This window comes from Tiliqua scincoides, chromosome 1 (assembly GCF_035046505.1).
Source record: "Tiliqua scincoides isolate rTilSci1 chromosome 1, rTilSci1.hap2, whole genome shotgun sequence".
In the NCBI taxonomy this organism is placed as follows: Eukaryota; Metazoa; Chordata; class Lepidosauria; order Squamata; family Scincidae; genus Tiliqua; species Tiliqua scincoides.
The window spans coordinates 279,905,196-279,926,300 of record NC_089821.1 but is presented as its reverse complement, the minus strand read 5'-3'; the positions used below and the strand labels follow the sequence as shown (position 1 = coordinate 279,926,300).

General features: G+C 47.4%; 1 protein-coding gene across 1 annotated transcript in view; it reads left to right on the top strand.

The window, feature by feature from the left end:
- The first annotated feature begins 11,134 nt into the window (after positions 1–11,134).
- Positions 11,135–21,105, top strand: part of LOC136647912 (L-gulonolactone oxidase-like) — a 35,986-nt gene continuing 26,015 nt past the window's right edge. Inside the window, exons 1-5 of the mRNA XM_066623792.1 lie at positions 11,135–11,212; positions 11,413–11,514; positions 12,465–12,590; positions 13,109–13,203; positions 15,025–15,115. Coding sequence (XP_066479889.1) covers positions 11,135–11,212; positions 11,413–11,514; positions 12,465–12,590; positions 13,109–13,203; positions 15,025–15,115 — 492 coding nt within the window. The remainder of the gene's footprint in view (positions 11,213–11,412; positions 11,515–12,464; positions 12,591–13,108; positions 13,204–15,024; positions 15,116–21,105) is intronic.

The following is a 21,105-nucleotide window of genomic DNA, read 5'->3' as shown; positions in this document are numbered from 1 at the left end:
CCAGACTCCAGAGCTTTATAGCAATTCTGGGGATCTGTACAGAAGGCATTGTTCTCCCCAGGGTAGTGGAAGGCATGACGTTAACTCCTCAGCCATGACTTTCTCAGGAGAACAGGACCTGCCTCTTGAGATCAGTTCCCTACTAGGCTCAGGAGAATAACAATGGCCATGGCCAGAGGGTTATCATGGGGGAGTGAATTCAATATTGGTAAAGCAACCTGGTGGCAGGACTCAAGACATCTCAGGCATTAAAGGACTTGAAGCAGGTAACAAGAAAGACCTCTCCCTAAGAGAGCAGTCACCAATGATCTGACTCCACAGGAAAAGGCAACTCCATATGTTCAGGAAGTCTTGAACTGGTCACCCAAGGGATGTGAGGTAAGAATTTAGCATCATCACCATGCTCTGCCCAAAGGAAGGACTGCAAGGAGACAAGCTGAGCCATCTGAGGAAGCCTTTCTGTATCAAGAAGTCAGAGGAGACCAGGTGATGCTCCATCAGTGAGACTCCAGACCAGGCTTGCTCACTGGTGGAAGAACAAGGAAGGGAATCTGCTCTCCACACTGCTTGAAGGCCATTCTCGAGTAATGGCAACTCAGGTCTGACATCTGTGCATTGTATGCTCTGTGAATATTCAGCAGCTATAGCTCTCTGTACCAAGACAGCTCTCTGTACTCACAACTATGCCCTTTACTCACTTTGCATAGATTCAATCAGTGTCCTGCCTTTAATTGTCTTTTGCTTCCAGGCAGTGGCATAGCTAACCAAGTTGCTGTCCAGTGCAAAGAAGATTCCGTAGCCCCCTTCTGCTGCAATGACATCAAATTTAATTAATTAATTAATTTGGGTCTTTTTATTTGTTAAAGTGAGTGAGATGTTCGCTAATATTTTGAAATATCAAGCACTTGTTGAAAGTACTTGTTGCACTTTTATAGCACAATCTATTCATGTCTACACAAAAGTAAATTCCATTGTGTTCAATGGGGCTTACTCTCTGGTAAGTGAGGTAAGGTAGGATTGTAGCCTTACACAGTTTGAGAAGTGCAGGAGGTGGCTGGAGACAATCATAAGAGCCAGCAGCTTACCTTTAGGAAGTGGAATTGAGGAATGATATGAAATGATGAGGCTGAGCCAAGTGCTGCTCAGTGCTCCTGCTGCAACTTTCGTCCCAGGTTGCTGTGCCTTGCATGCTAACCTGTCACAGTCAGCCAGCTCAGAGCCCAATCCTCTGCATGTCTACTTGGAAGCAAGCCCAGTCTAGTCAATGGGTCTTACTCCCAGGAAAGTGTGGATAGGGTTGCAGCCTCGGAGCCCAAGCTCCTGCATGTCTACTCAGGAGCAAGCCCTACTAGCTTAGACTGCAGAGACAATCGGGCTGCTGCAGCCTTGCCAGGAGGAGGCTAAGGGGGCAGGCAAATGGAGAGAGGACATGTGGGGAGCAGAGGAGAGTAGGAGGCACAGGGAGGGGTGAGAGTGATGAGCAGGCAGTCTGCTGCACAAGGAGAACCCCCTCCTCAGTCCAGGCAAGAGTCTCTGGGGGCTCTGCCTAGCAGAGGCTCCATCGCGCGCGCACACCCCCTGTCCTGACCAGCAACAGACAGCCCCCCCCCACTCTCCTCACAAACACACTTCTTCCTCCCTCTCCAAATGCAGGCAGGCACCCTCCCTCCTCTGCCCCCCTCACCTCCTCTCTTGCCATTTAAGCCAAAGGGGGCTTCAGGGGGCAGCATGTCAAGCAGGACAGGTGGGGAAATGACAGAGGGAGTCAGGGCTGGCAGGATAGGTGAAGGAAAGAAAGAGGGTGTGTGTGTGTGTACCTGAACCAATGGGCAGAGGAGAAGGTATGTGCACACCACCACCAGCTCCTCCACGGTGCCTGCCGTGACCCCACAACCACTGCAAGGGCTAGACTGCCCTTCCTCCCCCCCACAAACAAGCGATTCCTTCCATCTCAGCTATGGGGAGGGGCAACTGTATGTTGCTGTGACTGTTGCCTTCCCTTAGCCTCTTGCCCTCCTCCCTCCGAGTGCCTCGAAGGGCTTTCTGCATCAGCTCGATTGGCGCGCATGGGCATTGTTGACCACACATTGTTACCCCCCAGCCACCTTGTTGCCCAGTACATTTGCTACCCCCTGCACCCCCTAGCTACGCTACTGCTTCCAGATCCTAGCTGCATTCGAAATAATCAGATCACTGACTCCCTCATGCATTCACCATCAATTGGGTACAATCCTAATGGCTTTCAGAAAATTTCCCTTGCATTCTCATGCAAATTTGCACTTGCAATCAGGGTATGCATTATTTCAGGCACATACTGTAAATGTACTGAATTTGTTTGTCCTGTCTCAAACCAAGATGTGCAGATCCTTCTTACCTACATTTCACAGATACAGCACTATTAAGGATGCTGGCAATCATCCCACTGTTAAGCTGATTCTGTTTGATTGGTAGATGCCTTATCAGTAGGGGCTAAGGTTCTGAGATAGTTTCCTGGAAGCTGGAAACCAGTGTAGATGGGAATGAGACACACTTTCCACAATTGGGCTACAGCAGTGGTTCTCAAACTTTTCTGGCTCACGCTTCCCCTGATCCTTGTAGCCATTGGCCATGGCTTCTCATTACCTCACCTCAGTTACCCCCAAAATGGGGATGAAAGTGTTATAATTATACACTAGAAACAAGGCTGCCAGCACTCTGAGACTGCAATCCTAGCCACACTTACCTGAGAGTAAGCCCCACTGAACAAAATAGGACTTACTTCTGAGTAGACCTGGTTAGGATTGTGACCTGAGTTTGTTAGCAGCACACCTGGAGGGTTTTGGAAAGGGAGGGGGGAAGTGATGAATTTGCTGGGGGAAGGGAAGACTTTCTTTTGTGTGTATCTGCTAATTGCAAACTGAGACCCAGAGACTGTTTGGCTGGAATCCTAACCCCACTTTCCTGGGGAACACAATAGGACTTTCTTCTGAGTAGACCTAGCTCGGATTGTGCCTTTTGTCTTACAATAGCAGCCAACAGAGTACCCCTCTCCCCTCAAAAGGAGGTAGTAGGAAAAAGCGGAATGGCTAAAAAGGAATGGGAATTTTTATTTTAAATCAATTTTTGAGGACAAAGCCATCAAGAGTGGCTTTTTTTCTTTTTTGAAGGGGGAGAAAGAGAAAGATGAAGATCCTGGGTTAAGCTGACACAGACTCCAAGCCTATGTAGGTCTACTCAGAAGTAAGTCCCATTTGAGTCAATGGGGCTTACTCCCAGGAAAGTGTGGAAAGGATTGCAGCCACATACGGCAAGATTACAACTCACCCCAAAGTAGATGGGGGCTGCTCACAAACATACACCCAGCATGCAGATGCCACCCCTGTTTCCCCAGGCAAGATGGAGGGATGCAGGCTGGCCCCCCAGCAGAGGACAGCGCTGCACTGCCTGTACTTATCTTGCCTCCCAGTTTGGAGCATGCCCTGTGCTGATGAGATGCAGCACCTCCGTACTCTTCTCTCCTCCAGCCTTGACCAATCCCAGGATGCTTTGGGTGAAAAAGTGTTTGAATTTAATGTTCAAGCCTAAGTTCAAATTTGCAGTACTGAATTGCACAAATTAATTAAGAAGGGATGTAATTACATGGTTCAATGAAAAGTGAGGCCTTCGTAACCTGTCAGTCTGTGGCCTCTTGCCATCAATCCTGCCAATAGCCATGTTATCAGTCTGGCCCTTGCATTCCAGATAATCTATTAACATAGTCAATTTTAAAAAAAGCATTGTGTGGCATCTTGCTATCTGTTGTATTTGGAGTCTAGATCTAACAACCGGTGGCGTCACTAGGGGAATGTGGGGGTGACGTGACGTGCACACTGAGTGACGTGCACAGGGGGTGTGACACACACATTTCCTTAATTCAAAATGGCCCATTGAGACCCTGCTCACCCTCCCCCCACCCAGGAAGGCCTTCCTCCTGTCTCCTCCCCACCTTGCGAAGAGCCAATGAGATGCTATTATAACAGAGCATGGAACCAATGACATGTTAGTAATGTGTTTCCCGGGAGGGGGGTTACACCACTAGTGACCAAAATAGCTAAAATTGCAGTTTGTAGGAATAATACCATTATGTTATATACCATTCGATATGTAATTTACAACAGAGTGCAATGAAACAAACCACTTTGAAATATCTCTATTCTATCTAAAGGTATGGCCAAAAAACAGCGGGGGCAGGGCAGTGGTACACCACCATGACCACCACCTGGGTTTTTGCCCCATCCACTGAAGGATGGAGGAGGTCCATCATGGGGTGATGCACTGGCCTCTTGCACTGGATAGTGACACCACTGGGGACAGTTCTTGTTTGTCAGTGGTACTCTGTAAGACACATTGAATGCAGATGGGGTTAAGTACATTCATAACATGTGACACACATGGACTGTGCCTTAATCCACACAAAGTCTGGACTGTGGCTTCCAGCCATCTATGTCTGTGGACAGCCATCTATTCTCCACCATCTCCCAAGCACTGTAATTTGTTGATCAGTAGAATTTTCTCTGAGCAGAAAAATTTCCTGGGGAGAAAAGAGTGCCCAGAAACCTTTGGGAACTTGCAGAGATTCCAAAGCAGTCAGTAGTTAACTTGACAATTGATGCTTTGCGGTTTTCAACAATTCTGTTTTTAAAGGATGCTGATCTTGGCTGGACTTTGGTCTTTAGCTTGGAGAGTGGACAGGGGAAGGCTGGCATGTATTTTGCCCCGGTATGTCATCTCTGATGTCATGATTCTTAACTTTGGTCCATGAAGAAGGTCCAATCAAGTCAAAAGGACCAGGAGTATACAGTATGGAAATGCTGGATCCAGACCAGACCCTGACACCTGAGCTGGCACCAGGCCCTAAGGGTGCAATCCTACCCTGCGCTGGAACAGGCAAGCCAAGAGACTGTATCCAGTGCAGGATAGGGGACGAAGGCAGCTCAGCCAGAGGCAAGGGGAAACTTATTTCCAGGTAAGGTGCCTTTGCCCCAATGGGTCTCCTCGGACATGCGCCACCTCCTGAGGTGGCACAATTTCGAGAAGAGTGGAACAACTTCATGCCATTCCAAAATCCCTGGGAACAAGGGTTGGGATCCAGCATACATGCTGGATCCCAGCTCTGCCCACCCCAGGGCTACCCCCAGCCCAACCTCCCCCCACCAAGGAAGGCCTCCCTCCTGTCTCTTCCCCACCTTGCGTGAGCCCAGTCAGGCCCATGCAAAGCTCGCCAAGGAAGCCAGCACGGGTGCTTGTGTCAGCCTCCTCAGGCCAGTGCACCTCTGAGCACCAGCCTGGCTTCCTCCCAAGGAGGCACAAATGTGCCTTACAGCATGTTTGCAACCCTCCTGGGCCAGAGCAGGGACTTGCACTGGCCCATGGGCACCTCAGGATTGTGCCCTCAATCTGTCACCCCCCTGGATGGGGAACCCTGAAGTCTGTCTCTCATGGAACCAGCCCCCTCCACATGAATGGCCTCACATTTGTGCCTGTCCATCAACACAAGCAACACCCTAGGAGGCAACTGAACTGGAGGAGACAGAGTGCTAACATTACCTCGTGAAAGCCTGTCATTCTCCAGAATGGAAGCAGGGCCTGAGAAGGGTAGCCTGGGCTGAGCAGGACAGAGGATCTCAGATGAGCTCCAGATCTTGCTGCAGCTCTGGGGCTGTCTGCTGGCTCTGCCATTCCTTAGGGGCCTTGTGGGTTCTCTCTCATGGTCCAGCAGGGCGGGTATGTGGTGGGCCACTGTGAAAAGGAAAGTACTTGGGTGGCTAGACCTACCTCAGTCTGATTCAGCAAGGCCTATCCAATGAGCCCATAATTCATATATGTCCACCTCCCACTGCCCCAAAACTGCCACCTGAGGTTGCAAGCCAGGCTTCTGGAGGCATCTGTTTTGCCACTGGGAGGAATAAGAGGCCGGACTGGAGGGTCCTCTGATCCACCAGGGCTCTTTAAACATTTTGGTCTTTGACCCAATGGACAGAGGCAATTTATCACTGCCTCTGGGATTCTGCAGTGAGCCCTGGGATTTCAAGCAAAGTCAGCATCAATATAGCACCCGCCAGTTTGGCCACTGTCTTCAGAATAATTCACTTAAGTATTGTCGCTTTCAGCCAAGAAGATGTTGGCAGGAAATGGATCAAGAGGATCCATGCTATGTAGTTGGCATGTTCAAAAGGTAGATTTTTGCACAAGAAGTCAAACTCTGGTGCTGAGCAACAAAAATTCAAGGGTATCAGAAAGGACATCGACACAGTTAAGGGGATGGTAAGCAGAGATACCAAGACGTCAGAAGTCATTGTTGCAGAAGGAGACAAGGCCGGCCCATTTGTCGGAAAACTAGCTCATTTTTCCCTGATGATAGCCCTAAAAAAGGCACCTGGAACACAAGCCCAATGAATGAGAACTCCTTGGTGCAGGGGATTCCGGTTGCTAAATTAGCCAGGAACCTGATTGCTAAGTAGGAGCAGCAAGAGTGCAAGAAAATAGAGCAGGGCCAGCAGTGGCAGATCTCCCCAGCGCCATGACCCAGGGCAAAGGTCCGCAATGGCTCCCCCCTCAATGGGCTGTTGCCACCCCCCCACAGAAATCTGCCCCCCAACATACCTGAGGCTCATGGAGCCTCACGCAACCCAAGCCTGCGTTGAGAAAACTCCCTGAGTTTTCCCCGATGCTATAAACTTGCTTCCAGAAAACTGGAGGCAGAGTTTCCAACCCTGTTGGGAGCCTCAAAGAAACTTCCATGGGGCCCTACAGGCTCGTGCCTGGGGCATTTGCCCCATCAGACATAATGGAAGGTCTGCAACTGAGTACCGGTCCTTGTCTAACCCCGGGGTGCAGGAGTTGTTCAATCATGCACAGGTAGATTAGGGCAACACCAGGCCAGTGGCTCCTACCACATCAGAATCAGTGCGTTCTGTCTTGGTACTGCAGAGAGAATGGATAACAGGCTGGCGGTCCACATTCATGGAAAGCATGCCCCAGAATCCTGTGCAATGCTGCAGAGGGTTGAGGGTCAGTTGTTATTTCTCGATGGAAGAGAATGCCAGATGCAAGGGAGGGCACCAGGATGCAGGTCTCTTGTTATCTGGTGTGCTCCCTGGGGCATTTGGTGGGCCACTGTGAGATACAGGAAGCTGGACTAGATGGGCCTATGGCCTGATCCAGCAGGGCTGTTCTTATGTTCTTACCTGGGGTCAGAGTGGATCACATCAACCTCGATTGACATGGCAGTGAACAAAGGAGATCAGGTGCAGAATTGTTGCATAAGGGGCTGAGCACCTAACAGTGCCATGACGGTGCTGCTGTTTCAACCAATAGCACCACCACACTGAGAATCGCAACTATCATCACCCCTCTCTAAAAGGAGAGCAGAGAGCTGGGAAAGGTGCAGAGAAGGGCCACCAAAACAATTCATGTGTGTGGGAGGGGGGTGGCAGGGGAGCCCTTTTCAGAGAAGGCAATGCAACAGCCCTTGAGGTTTTTTAGGTATGGAAGCAAGGAGAACTTTTCATCTGGTTCTGCTGGGTGGTGTTTATTCCAGGTTTTCAGCTGTATCTGCCGGGTGTTCCTCACCTGCTGCAGTGCCAGCTTTTTTTCTCAGCTGTTTTCTTGCTTTTCAACAGCTTTGGTTTGTTCTTAAATGACTATTTATTTTTCTGTATTTGTATTGTGCGCCACTCAGGCATCATCCTGGTGATGGGAAAGCAGAGTGCAAACATGAACAATGTATACACAAGCCCATTTATTGATTTCTTTTGCTGTGTAAACTGCTTTGTAAGCTATATATAAATATTCATCATCATCATCCACAACAACACCTAAGAGATGACGGAGAATTAGAGGTTTAGGAAATTTTGCATGGCACAGAAAATGTGAATAAACCTAAATTTCTGTTTCATTATTTCTCTCACCACCAGTTTTTTGCCTGTTCTTCATCTGCCTTGAACTCTTCTAGCACCCCCAGATGCTTCTGGGTTCAGCGCTCTAAAAAGCTGTTGTCCCTGATATATGGAACTCACTGCCACATGTTTTTTGTTTTGATAATGTGATGGCTTTTAGTTACAGCTGAACTAGACATATACTTTGAGAAAGAAGAGGAAGAGATCTGCTAATGGCCAGGAGACACAGTTGCCCAATGGACCCCCAAGCTGGGAGAACTTTTTAAATCAGCCCCAGATGTCAGGGACAGACAACAAGGACATGGAAATGGAAAAGGTGCCAAAGAAAGTGACTAAGATGATTACTGGTCTGGGGCACCTTCCTTATGAGGAAAGGCTACGGCATTTGGGCCTCTTCAGCCTAGAAAAGAGGCACCTGAGGGGGGACATGATTGAGACTGACAAAATTATGCAGGGGATGGACAGAGTGGATAGAGAGATGCTCTTTACACTCTCACATAACACCAGAACCAGGGGACATCCACTAAAATTGGGAGAGTTAGAACAGATAAAATAAAATATTTCTTTACTCAGTGTGTGGTTGGTCTGTGGAACTCCTTGCCACAGGATGCAGTGACAGCATCTGGCCTGGACGCCTTTAAAAGGGGATTGGACAAGTTTCTGGAGGAAAAATCCATTACGGGGTACAAGCCATGATGTGTATGTGCAACCTCCTGATTTTAGAAATGGACTACGTCAGAATGCCAGATGCAAGGGAGGGCACCAGGATGCAGGTCTCTTGTTATCTGGTGTGCTCCCTGGGGCATTTGGTGGGCCGCTGTGAGATACAGGAAGCTGGACTAGATGGGCCTATGGCCTGATCCAGTGGGGCTGTTCTTATGTTCTTACGTTCTTATGTAAGGACAACCATTTCAGGCAGCCTCAAGAATGGGCCTAACTGGGAGGGATGCTCTGCTAGGGTGAATGAAGACAGTTTCTCTCCCCCCCCCCCACCACACTACATCAAAGAGTTGGAGCAGATCAATGACCCATCTAGCCCTATATGGTCTACCCTGACTGGCAGGAGCTTCCCCAGGTCCTGGGCAGAGAAAGTTCTTTCCCTGCCCTATGACCTGCCTGAGATCCTTTTCACTGAAGGTGGTGTGGCCTGAGAATGGACCTCGTGCCTGCAAAGTCAGTTCCCTGGCCCTGACCTACAGTTGGCCTTGCAAACTCTACCCTCCACTGTGAATCATTCACTTAGGGGTTGAATATTCACAGCAAGCTTGTTCCGCTTTACTGGAAACACAGGCTGGCAGGGAGCAGAAAGAGAAGAAGCATTATTTCTGCTCTTACTGTTCTTCTCGATGGGAGACCACACATTCTTCCGAGATTAAAATGCTATGGTAGATGGGGTGATAGGACCACAGATTGCATAACTTCTGAGCAAAGCATAATTGGTTTTCACTGAGGGATAATCTGGGCCTCAGCTGTAGGCTTCCGTCTGCTCCCCCATGTTGAAAAGATTCCTGTACATAGAAGAAGAGAATGTCCAAGAAAAGGCTAAGCTCACCAGCCTTCTCCCTGATGTGCTTTTTTTTGTATGCAAGGTTTTCATTCAATATAAAGAAGTATTCAATTAGGCAAGCTTCCACCTCCAGCCTCCACCACCAAACCAAACTCAGGTTGCCTGCTTCAATGGCAAAGGCCAGACATTTTACCAGAAATGTGGGAAACATGGGTAGAAGGTCTCCAGAGGTCTCCTAGGGCATCTGAGGTGCATTGACAACAGTGATGCAGGACCAGGTCATAAGCCAAGATCTGCTTTACCATAAATGTTTCTGAGACTGGATGTCACATAAGACCTGGTCCCTAGGAGAACCTAACTCCCCACTGCAGTGATGCATTGGTGCCGGCACAGTTACCGCTGTATTCCACAGGAGATTTTTGGTCGGAGTGTCACCTGCTATCTCCATGGCAACTCTATGTTGATCCATGTAGGCAGATCATGCCCGGGGAAGGGTGTTAGGCTTCAATGTGTACTGCCACCCGCTCTGGGGCCTGATCCACCCTCTCCCCTGTCCTGTCACTGTCCCATTCAGCCCATCCGCTGCCCCACTCAACCCCCTCCCCACCTCCCTCCAATCCCCTGCTTGGCTTACCTGCTCTGGTAGGTCTTTGTGGATCCACCAGTGTATGGGAGGCTACTCTGGACTTCCCGCCAGCAGGCCTGCAGCGAGTGCCAACAGAGGATGCTTTGCAGCCGCCATAAAGCAGCTTCTGATGGCAAGACACTAGTTACGCTAGTGGGGGAGAGTGTAGGATTGGGCTGTTATTTTAAGAAGAATCTAATACCAAAAGGACGAAAAACTGAGATGCTCTTCCATTTAACCTTGAAAAATCTATCTATTGAGGGATTTTGTTGTATCTATAAGTATTGTGTTCCAATGTCATTGGTTCTTTAGTGACATTTGCTTAAGGGAAAGGCAGGCCACCCTCTGCCCCACTTCTGAGATTCCTTAACCCCAATCCAGCTGTTAATCATTAACCCTTCCCGTCCTGGAGAGAAGCCCTTGTAACACCAAGAGATTGTGCACCTCTCCCCCTGGCTTTAGCGTCTGATTCAGCAGCTTAAACATTGCTGTGATTTTGGCCCTCATCTTTCAGCAGTCTCCTGAGAAAGGTTTCCAGGGCTCTGCTGTGAAGTTTTCCGTGGAGCCTTAAAAGAAACCCATCAGAATGGTAAGAGAACATGCTTTGATAATGGGGAGGGCTTGTCCTCCAGTTTGAAATTGAGGGGGATCCTAGACAGGAGAGCCTCATATTGTGCCTTGAAAATGCTGAACCAGGCTTAGTGGATGACCAGGAGTGGTGGGTTGGTGGTCTTATTATAATAATGATAACAATAGTCTTTGAGAATGAAGCTCTTTCCCTAGCTTTTGGAGTAAACCACAGTAAGGATTTCTGTCATCACACAGGCCCCTGTGTCGGCACTAGAGTCTCTCCTTTGCCTGCAGGATGTCCCGGGCTCAGCCCTTGACATTTCTAGCCAAGGAGCTAGGTTGAGAAGGGCCCCACCCAAAGCCTTGAGTGCTGCTGCCACTCAGTGGCCTTCACAGACCAATTTCTGGTGGTATACATTCACTTCACGTACAGGTTCCTATACTGATCATTGCTATTGCTAAGCATGCTGCAGCTTATTGATTAAGTACGTTCATGGGAGGTTAGTGAGTCTATCAATGGTTGCAAGCCAAATCCAAGGCTCAGAGGCAGAGATTGAGGACAAGCAACAGAGGAATGTGAATGACCCACCACAGGTTAATCACTTGCATAGCATCTGATACATTGAGTCAAACCCAAGGGAGACAAGTTAGACATTCAGCCAGGAATCAGTGATAAGGTATCAACATACGTACCCTGAGGAAGAAAGCAGCACTGGGCAAGCAATTTCTTTAAGGAACCCCCATTGCTAAAACCTCCCTGAATGCACTAGCTAGTTGATGTCTTTGCGCACTAGGTCCATGGCCAAAGTGGGATCAGATTCCAGAACTGGGCAAAGACCTATGGCTGCTCTCCAGAAATATATTTCCAGCCAGCCACAGTGGAGGAAATCAAAGAGGTAAGCAGAGGACGTTCAGCTGGTGCAACTTTTCCAACCTTCCGTACATGCACCCAGTATCAGAAACAGAGCCTTCACTGCAAGGAAAACATATCTCACCTTTCTAGCTTCAGCTCTATGGCTCATTACAGTCACATGTCCCACTCTCTCTGAGGGTCAGGAAGGCAGATGCGGGTCCAGTTCCCCCTATGCTGCACTCCTGCCAGCTCAGCTCCAGTCACCAACATTATTTAAGGCCCAATCCTACCCCCCCCCCATTGGCAATGGGGAGACATACACTGCATCCACTGGGGGAGGTGATAAGGAGGCCTGGGAGAGGTAAGGAAAATTTTTCCCTTACCTCTCTGTAGGCCTCCTGATGATCTATGGGTCTCCTTCAACCTATGCCGGTTACATAGCTGGTGTAAGTCCGAGGAATGAAAGAGGGAGGGATGGTTAGAAAAGAGGGGCTAGAATCTTGGTGTATGCCAATGTGATTGGTCCCACTGGGATCCACCCTTCCCTCCCCTGATCTGCCCCCTGCCTTCCCGTCCCACCCTGAAACTCCCCCAGCTCTTCCCTCCCCACCCTAACACTGACTTCCAGGGAGCTGGGAGCTTGCAGAACCCATAGCTGTGTGTGCTGCATCTCTGTTGATTAGCGCAGCAGCCCAGAAGTGTATGACGGCAGCCTGACATTTGCGCTTCTGCAAAGGGCCTTGCTCTGCTAGAATGTGCGTTCCAGCTGTGCTCCCTGTGTTTCTGAAATCCCAAACAGGATTTCAGAAACAGCCATTATTCCACCCCTCCCCCTCACTCAGCATGGACTCAGATGTTGACAGTGGCATTGGGGGAAACGTGGTAAGAACAGTCACAGGTGAAGAGACAGGGCTGGGTGGGTGAAATGTGGGATGGTGTAAAGAGGGCCCCAAGTCACAAAGAATGTATAAATGTGTTGTGGTATCTCTGCAGATCTTGGATCTGGCCAGGCAGAAAAGTAAGAGAGTGAAAGTGGTTGGTGGTGGGCATTCGCCTTCAGACATCGCCTGCACAGATGACTTCATGATCCAGATGGAAAAGATGAATAAAGTCCTCAAGGTAAAAGTGATCCTGGATGGAAGACATGCCATGACCCGCTTGCCTCAGACTCAGTCTGACAGGGGCCGAAGGTGCTCGAGGGTGTCCACAGCTCAGGCAGGGCAGGATGGAATCCATTTGCTGTTGCTGCTGGACGCAGAGGTGCTTCCAACCTGATAGTTCAAGACTTGTGTTTGACAAGACTTTTTAACATACAGGGGTAGATAAACTATTTTTAAATCATCAGGATTTAGCTAATAAAAGAGAACCCCATACTAAAAAGAAACACTGAATAGCACCACAGTGGAAACAGAACTGCAGCAATAGATGAGACACGCAGTGGTTCAGAACACAAACTTGTGTTACAAAAAGTCCACTGATTTACCTTGATCACTAAGATAATCCACAATGTCTATGGCTTGGCACCCCCTTTAGGTACTCAGCACCCAAATCTCCTTGCCTGAGCTGGGCCAGACTTGCTGATATCTTTCAAGGTTGGTCACACTGATCTTCATTACAGCCATTCTTTTCATTTGCAGGTGGATAAAGAGAAGAGGCAGGTGACAGTAGAAGCTGGAATCCTCCTCTCTGACCTGAATGTGGAGCTGAGCAAGCATGCCCTGGCTCTGCCCATGTAAGTAAGACTTGTGTGTGTGAATGTGATGTTGCCTCAGGTGTCAAGTCTTAGATTCCAAGGGCCTAATCCTATCCAACTTTCCAGTGCCAATGCAACTGCAATGCAGCCCTGAGATAAGGGAACAAACTTTCCCTTACTTTGAGGAGGCCTCTTTGACTGCCCCCTCCACTGCAGGATGCAATACAAGCCCTGTTGGCACAGCGTCATCAGCACTGGATCACTGGATAGGACTGGACCCCAAAGGATCTACACATTCATTCCAGGGCAAGTGTATCTTTTTAGAAATAGAAAGTGCCAGTTCACTCCCCATCATGTCATTTCTTGGTAGTTTGTGACTTACATGTCCCACAGATGACCTCATCAACAAAGTACTAATTTTGTCATATTGTGTGAGCATTGTCCCTTAAGGACCAAGCTAGTGTGGCAATCATAAACTAAACCATAAAAGTGACCCCCTCCACACACAAAATTTATAAGCTAATTTTCTATAAAAGTATTCAAAGAAAAATTGACCGACTAACAAAGTAGCAGAATAGTAATTGTTAATATTAATTCATAATTAAGAGTGCCTAGAAAAATTTAAAAGCAGAGGGTCATTTATCATCATCATCAGAATTTCAGACTGCTGCAGGAAAACCCTAACATTAGAAAATGTGAGAATGGTGGAAAAGCCTTGCTGAACAAGCAACTCTTGGGGTGTCTCCTGTCCTGTCTTCCTGTCTAGTTAGATAAAGGTGACCTACAAACAGGTGACAAAGCCCTCTCTCCTTCCCCAGATCATCTGATTTCACAGCTGGTGGGGGGCTAGAGAAGGGCTCTGATGCAGACCTTTTTCAAAATCAGACCCTAACCCTGATTGAGACAGTCCTGTGTTTCAAGAAACAACCAGCAAAACGTACTCTGTCACCCCCAGCTTGGCCCTGAGATTCAAGGCACATAAAAATTGACTTATGAGTTGGCCTGCTGGTCAGTTTGCCATTTCAGTTGTCGACAATGGATTTAGCAAAATTGCTCTGCTTCAACCATTTCAGAAGCGACAGGCTTTAATGAATACCCAGAAAACCCCACCAGATAGGACCCAGATAGGACCCTTCACCCCTCCCTTTAGCCGCAGCAGCATCAAAAAGACTTGGTGGAAAATGAGCTCTTTTAGAAGTGACCTGCAAAAGGAAATGGGTTTGTGTATCATATGCAAATGCACTTGAATTCCCTGACATTGGGGCAGAAGGAGCTCTTTAATCACAGGAGGACTTAATAAGATTGATTTTCTTTGTTCAATCTAAGGTTATCCAACAATAATTATAGACTCGAAGGCATTCAGAGCTGTTGTTCAGCTGGAGTTTGGATGAATTTTGAAGAAAAATTGTGTGCTTTGATTTTCCAGAGAGCAAAGGAGAATGTCCTAAAACTGGGGTAGATGTGCACATGGTTAGAAGAGTGATATTTTTGGTCCCACAAAGTTATAAATGCACACAGTCCCTAGACTGCTGCTAATTTAAGCAGAAAAACAAAGCAACCTTTCCATTTTCTGAAAGATAGGGCAACAGCCAAAGTTCCTTCTTATTCTGGTGCTCTCTCTCTCTCTCTCTCTCTCTCTCTCTCTCTCTCTCTCTCTCTCTCTCTCTCTCTGTGCGCTGTGATGTGCACGTAGCATTCATTTTGGCATGTTTTGGATCCAAAGCAGGTGGCAATTAATTACCTTTTGTTCCAAATGTCACATCTGTTAATATCATCTTTTCAGCAGCCACTCTTGGGAACAACAGCAGCTAAATCTCCCCCCCTTTGTGCATTTTTTTTCCTTGTCACTTTTGGGTCCAGTCTTGGAGCTGTTTCGGATGTGGCAGCTGCCGGGGTCATCGGCACAGGCACTCATAACACTGGCATCAAACATGGCATCTTGGCTACTCAGGTAAGACCCAAACTGGCCATATCCAGAGAGGTCTAGGAATCTCTTTCAGGCCATCACTTAATCCTCACAACAAGTAAAATGGAGCTTAGGGAATGCTGAAGCTAATGGCTCTGGAACATCAACCTTTTGAGAGAGTTTTGCAAGAGAAAGAGTTTATAGCTCTCAGGTTGCAAAGGAAAAATTGGACTTGGGAGTGTTCCCTGCTGAGGGCTTGGAACTGCTATGAATTATTTTTGGACAAAGCATCTGGCCACAGTTATACTTGTAAGTTGGCTAGACAACTGAAACCAGCTTTCAACCAGCGCAGCCTTTGAACAGTGACCAGAAAGCTCAGTTTCCACATAATACCAGTACTGTACTACCTTCACAGGCTCTTGATTCATTTTGAGACCACAGATTTAGCTCTCCAAACAGTTTGATACAAGGATACCTCAGGGACTGTAGGACAGAGTTGTACTTCAGTGACAAAGCCATGCCTGCTTTGCCTGCAGAAGTTCCCCATTTCAATCCCCAGCCGCCTCTCTAGGCAGGACTGAGAAAGACGGTTCTGTGCCCAAAGCCCTGGAGAGCTGCTGCCAGTCACTGCGTGGCAATGCTGAGCTAGTGGAGCAATTTTCTGACTCAGCAAAAAGCAGCTTCCTGTGTTTCTGTGCCTGGCTGCTCCCACTTGAACCTACCCAGGGACAGTCCAGGGAGACTGTTTCATCATGCTCCATCTGCAGTGGAGCTTCAGTGGATAGGTATGTGGGAAGGCTCTTTCTCCATGCTGGGCTCAGGTTGTGAGCTAATGTCGGCTAATATTATATTATAATTATAATTATAATTATGTTGGCTAATATTATAATGCCATTGTACAAATCTATGGTAAGGCCACACCTGGAGTATTGTGTCCAGTTCTGGTCGCCGCATCTCAAAAAAGACATAGTGGAAATGGAAAAGGTGCAAAAGAGAGCGACTAAGATGATTACAGGGCTGGGGCACCTTCCTTATGAGGAAAGGCTATGGCGTTTGGGCCTCTTCAGCCTAGAAAAGAGACGCCTGAGGGGGGACATGATTGAGACAAACAAAATTATGCAGGGGATGGACAGAGTGGATAGAGAGATGCTCTTTACACTCTCACACAACACCAGAACCGGGGACATCCACTAAAATTGAGTGTTGGGAGAGTTAGAACAGACAAGAGAAAATATTTCTTTACTCAGCGTGTGGTTGGTCTGTGGAACTCCTTGCCACAGGATGTGGTGACGGCATCTGGCCTGGACGCCTTTAATAGGGGATTGGACAAGTTTCTAGAGGAAAAATCCATTACGGGGTACAAGCCATGAGGTGTATGCGCAACCTCCTGATTTTAGAAATGGGCTATGTCAGAAAGCCAGATGCAAGGGAGGGCACCAGGATGAGGTCTCTTGTTATCTGGTGTGCTCCCTGGGGCATTTGGTTGGCCGCTGTGAGATACAGGAAGCTGGACTAGATGGGCCTATGGCCTGATCCAGTGGGGCTGTTCTTATGTTCTTATGTTGTGGAACTCCCTGCCTGATGAGGTTTTCTGCAACATGGTTGTTTGGTGATCTGTATTAATCCACATTCTAATGTGTGGTAAAGGTAGGGAGCTTTATCAAGTGAGTGTAAGTCTTCCTTACAGTTTACTTGGTAAATAGATAATCTGTATTAGTAATCTGTGGCAGTGGACATTGAATGGGAAGGGCATAGCACTAAGCACCAGAGTTTCATGGCTCGAGGAATCTTTGAAGGCATGTCCTTCCTTTCTCCAGTGGGATCTCCATGTCTGCCATCTTAGTCCTTACAAGTGGGGTAGCTCCCCCAGACTGGCCTAACCTTTCGGCGAAGCAGGACAGAGCTGGGTTCAGCTGCACTGAACCCTCCCCACTGGAGAAGCTAAGAGGGTATTTTATTCTTCTTTTTACCTTTTCCCTAACTCGCCAGTCTTCCAGCAGGCAAGAATGGCTGCTGTCCCTTTAAGAAATTTTTTTTCTTTTTTTTAAACTGTTGTTAAAGGTGTTGTGAAAGGTTTGAATATTTTCAGTTGTTTTTTTTAATAGTCACCTGAAACTTGTTGTGCTGGAGGGATTTTTTAAAGTGAGAAACAGTAAATTATACCTCTGGAATTTGGACTCTGTGTGTGGGGTTCTATGAGGAAGTTGCAGGGCAGTATGTATATAAAATAGGATAAATCTTGTTTTTGATTTTAAGTGTAACGTGACTGCAATCTTAGGAGTTTTTTACCTTAATGTTCTTGTCATCATTCTGATATGTGCGTTGCAACAAGAATCACAGCCCACCGAAAACAGTGCTTCGTGTCTAATCAGAAAGCAACAAGGAAGCTGGTGTAGCAGAGAGGCTGCGAGATGGAGGTGTGAATTAGGTTTTCTCTGGTTCATTGATGGTTTTGGACAAGCCACTCCTTCTCAGCCTCACAGTCCAATCCTAACTAACCCCCCCCCATGTGACAATGCAGCAGTGCTGGGGCGGCATCTGCTGCATCTTGTGGGGGATTTTCCACTCCTAGAGTTCTCCTCTGGCCCTGGGTAAGGAGACATTTGTTGCCTTTCCTCAGGGTAAGCCTGAGCAGCTGCTCTGGGGCAACCTGGACCTGCACCAGCTCAATTGCTGGCACAGGTTCATGTTGCTCCTTGCAGGCCTGGGATCGGGATTCAGCATACACCACTGCTACTGATCCCATCCCCTTCCCAGGCCTGATCCATCCTCCTCCTGCCACTGTCACTGTTGTTGATCTGACGCAGCAGGACTCTCTGTGTGTTCTTACAATGTAAATTTGTGGTGGGCAAGTCTATTACCAGTAATTAGGCAAAATAGCTCAGAACGGAGCCTCCAGTTCAGAACCAGTCAACTTCTTATTAGTGAGCTCTGGAGAGTCCAATTACTGGACTCTCAACAAACAGCCAAGGAGGTCATCCCCTGATTTTGGGCTTTCCATTGGGGCAACTGGTTGACCACTTTGGGAGACAGGATGCTGCACCAAATAGACCTGCATGAGTCTGACCAAGCAGGGCTCTTGTTCATAACTGAAATTCTGAAATGTTACTAAAATTCTGTCTGGAGGGACTTGGAGTTGTGCCTAATTCTTTGGGCAGGCCATTTGAGGCAGGAGTCAAGACATCTCATAAGCTGCCCTATCTGAAAAGTTAGTATTTCACGATAAACATTTTTGTTGAGGTAGGAAAACAGATTTGTCGTATGTGCAGATATATCTTTTTCAAAACTTTTTCTGGAAAGAAATAACTCCTATAAGATCAGTGATGTGGGGAGAGGAGAGGAGTAAACCATATGGTAATTTGACAGGTTGTGAGATCATTAGAAGACTTTATGGTGACAGGAAAGGCATAAAAATATAGGACATTTTGCCGTCGTTTCTCTGCTCAGAGTGTTTACTGCAAATATTTGCTCGATATGTGCAGAAGGAGTTGGCATATTCCACAATGCAAGGCAGATTCCTCAGAGCTCCAGAAATGGGAGCCAATAAGGTACCAATCAGTGTGAACTCTAATGAGAGCATCTTCATATTCATTGTTTGGCTTCTTCCAAGAAAACACTGAAAAATTAGGGTGGCCCATTAAAAAAAAAGTATACAAGAGCTGCAAAGAGGATTTATTGATTTCTATCCCCCTTTCCCACCAAATAAATGGACAGCTCAAGGCATCTTATACATTATTACCCATTGATTTGTTTTGATTTCTGTGCTACTTTTCAGCCAAGTTTGGCTCCCAAAGTAGCTTACAGTTAAAATCCGCAGTGAGGTACGGTGTCCAGGGGATTATGGGGAGGTGTTTGTGCTGGAAGCTTCTGGTCCCTGGCAGTGACTGACAAGTCCAAAGCTCTTCCTTCCAAAAGGAAAGATAAGAATGATGGATAAGGGACCCACATATGTTTCCTCTCCCTCAATATAAGTGATTTGCTATCCCCTCCAGTATATTCCTATAGACAACCATAGAGTGGGTTGGTGTTGGCTCCCACATTAATGCTGATGGAGCTTTAGTCCTCTGAGGTGAGTTCTTGAATGCACAGTCCATTTTCACTGCTGTCTTTGCCAGGCCTTGCTCCATAAGATTTATGGTGCATTTTGAGCTTCCTCTTCCTTGAGGGATGAGAAAGAGAGAGAGAGATGTCTTTCACATTTAATGTACTGGGTCATACTCCTCATGGCTCATTGCAGGTTCTTGGATGGTCTGTGTGTGCTGAGAATCCTATGCACAACTGCTATCTCTCTAGGGCAGTGTTTATCAAACTGTGGGCCGGGACCCACTAGGTGGGTCACAAGCCAATTTCAGGTGGGTCACCATTCATTTCAATATTTTATTTTTAATATATTAGACGATGCTACCATGAGATGTGACTGCATTTGGAGAAATGTTACAGACCTGTACTGTTAACAAGCTACTATGTATATTCTTTTAACAATGATAGTGAAAGGGACTTACTCCTGGGTAAGTGTGGGTAGGATTGCAGCCTAGGATTGTCAAAAACGTTCCTGCTTAATGATGTCACTTCTGGTCATGACATCACTTCCAGTGGGTCCTTACAGATTCTCATTCTAAAAAGTGCTAAGTGGGTCCCGGTGCTAAGTGTGTGAGAACCACTGCTCTAGGGAGAAGGACCTGAGCTGGCCAAGGTAGGAGATGCCCCTGCATGCCTGAGAACCTGAAGAGCCTCTGTCAATCAGGGTGGACAATACCAAGTGCTTATTCAGAAAATGGGGAGGGGGGAATGGGACAAACAAACCAAATAGCTCAGCAAGGTTCAGGAATACTTTAATACAGTGGTTCCAATGTGTTGAGCATGGACTCCTTTTCAGGGGAAAAGAAGTGTTCCAAAAATCTGACACCCCAAAAGGGGTTGGTGGCCTATCATCCTGCAAAGACTAGCTCTCTTAACTACATAACATGAAGCATTCCTGCACCCTGACAAATTGTTTTGTTCATCTGACTCAAACAGTTAACCAGTTCACTCTTGCACTCCAAAGCCCCTCATCTGGAAAGCACCAGTGCCTTGGCACTTTGCTACCAATCTGGCATCCTTCCTATGTGCCAGTTTGTGTATGTGGCTGCCAGGGACTTCACATTCAGGGGGGACACAAAGCTCTCCCCCACCCCCATTATTTATTATGTCATTAATATCATCTTGGAGCTGTTTGCAAAACTAATAGCTCTTCCTGGCTCAGGCTCTAGCTGCAGAATGGATTATCTGGCTTTCAGTGTGATTGATAAATTCCTCTGCAACAAAAACCAGTGAATTAGAAGAAATGACAAGGGGAGGCAGTAAAAAACAGAGAAAGAGAGAGAGGCTAATAAAAGGGGGCGGGAGGTCGATAGAGAGAGACAAAGGAGGCAGCAGCAAGGCCTTTCGGGAATCGATGAGATTCATGAGCAGCTGTCAAAAACATGCCCATAACATAACAAAAGGAGAAGAACTTCAGAAATGGGGATGAAAGTGAAAGGGGGGCTGTTGTGGGAAAACTGGAAACAGGAGTCCCAGAATTCTCCAAAGAGGTTGGAAATAAGAGGACTGTGCCACAGTGGCGTTGCTAGGGGGTGTGGGGGTGCAGACTGCACCGGGTGACGCACAAGAGGGGGGTGACGCACTCTGGGAGGGTGATGCGCTAAAGTTGCGGTGATTAGGAGTAATACCATCAAGTTATATACTGTTGGATGCAGAATTTCGAGCTGAATGCAATGCAAGAAACGGCGGTGAAATATCACCTTTCTATCAGAAGTTATTGGGAAAAAACCGGAAAACAAAAAATGCATGGCGCCCAATGGACAGTGAAACCAAGCCATATCACGCGTTTACTCATGAGTAGGTGAACGTGCCTCCTTTCATCTGAAAGGGCAGACTAAGAGGAATCCAACAACACCAGAATGGTCCTTATCCAATGAATGTAGCCCCCAAAAAACACCCAAGAAGGTCCCTCCCTCCAAGCTGGCAAATGTATTGAGCCCTATGGAAAGCGAAAC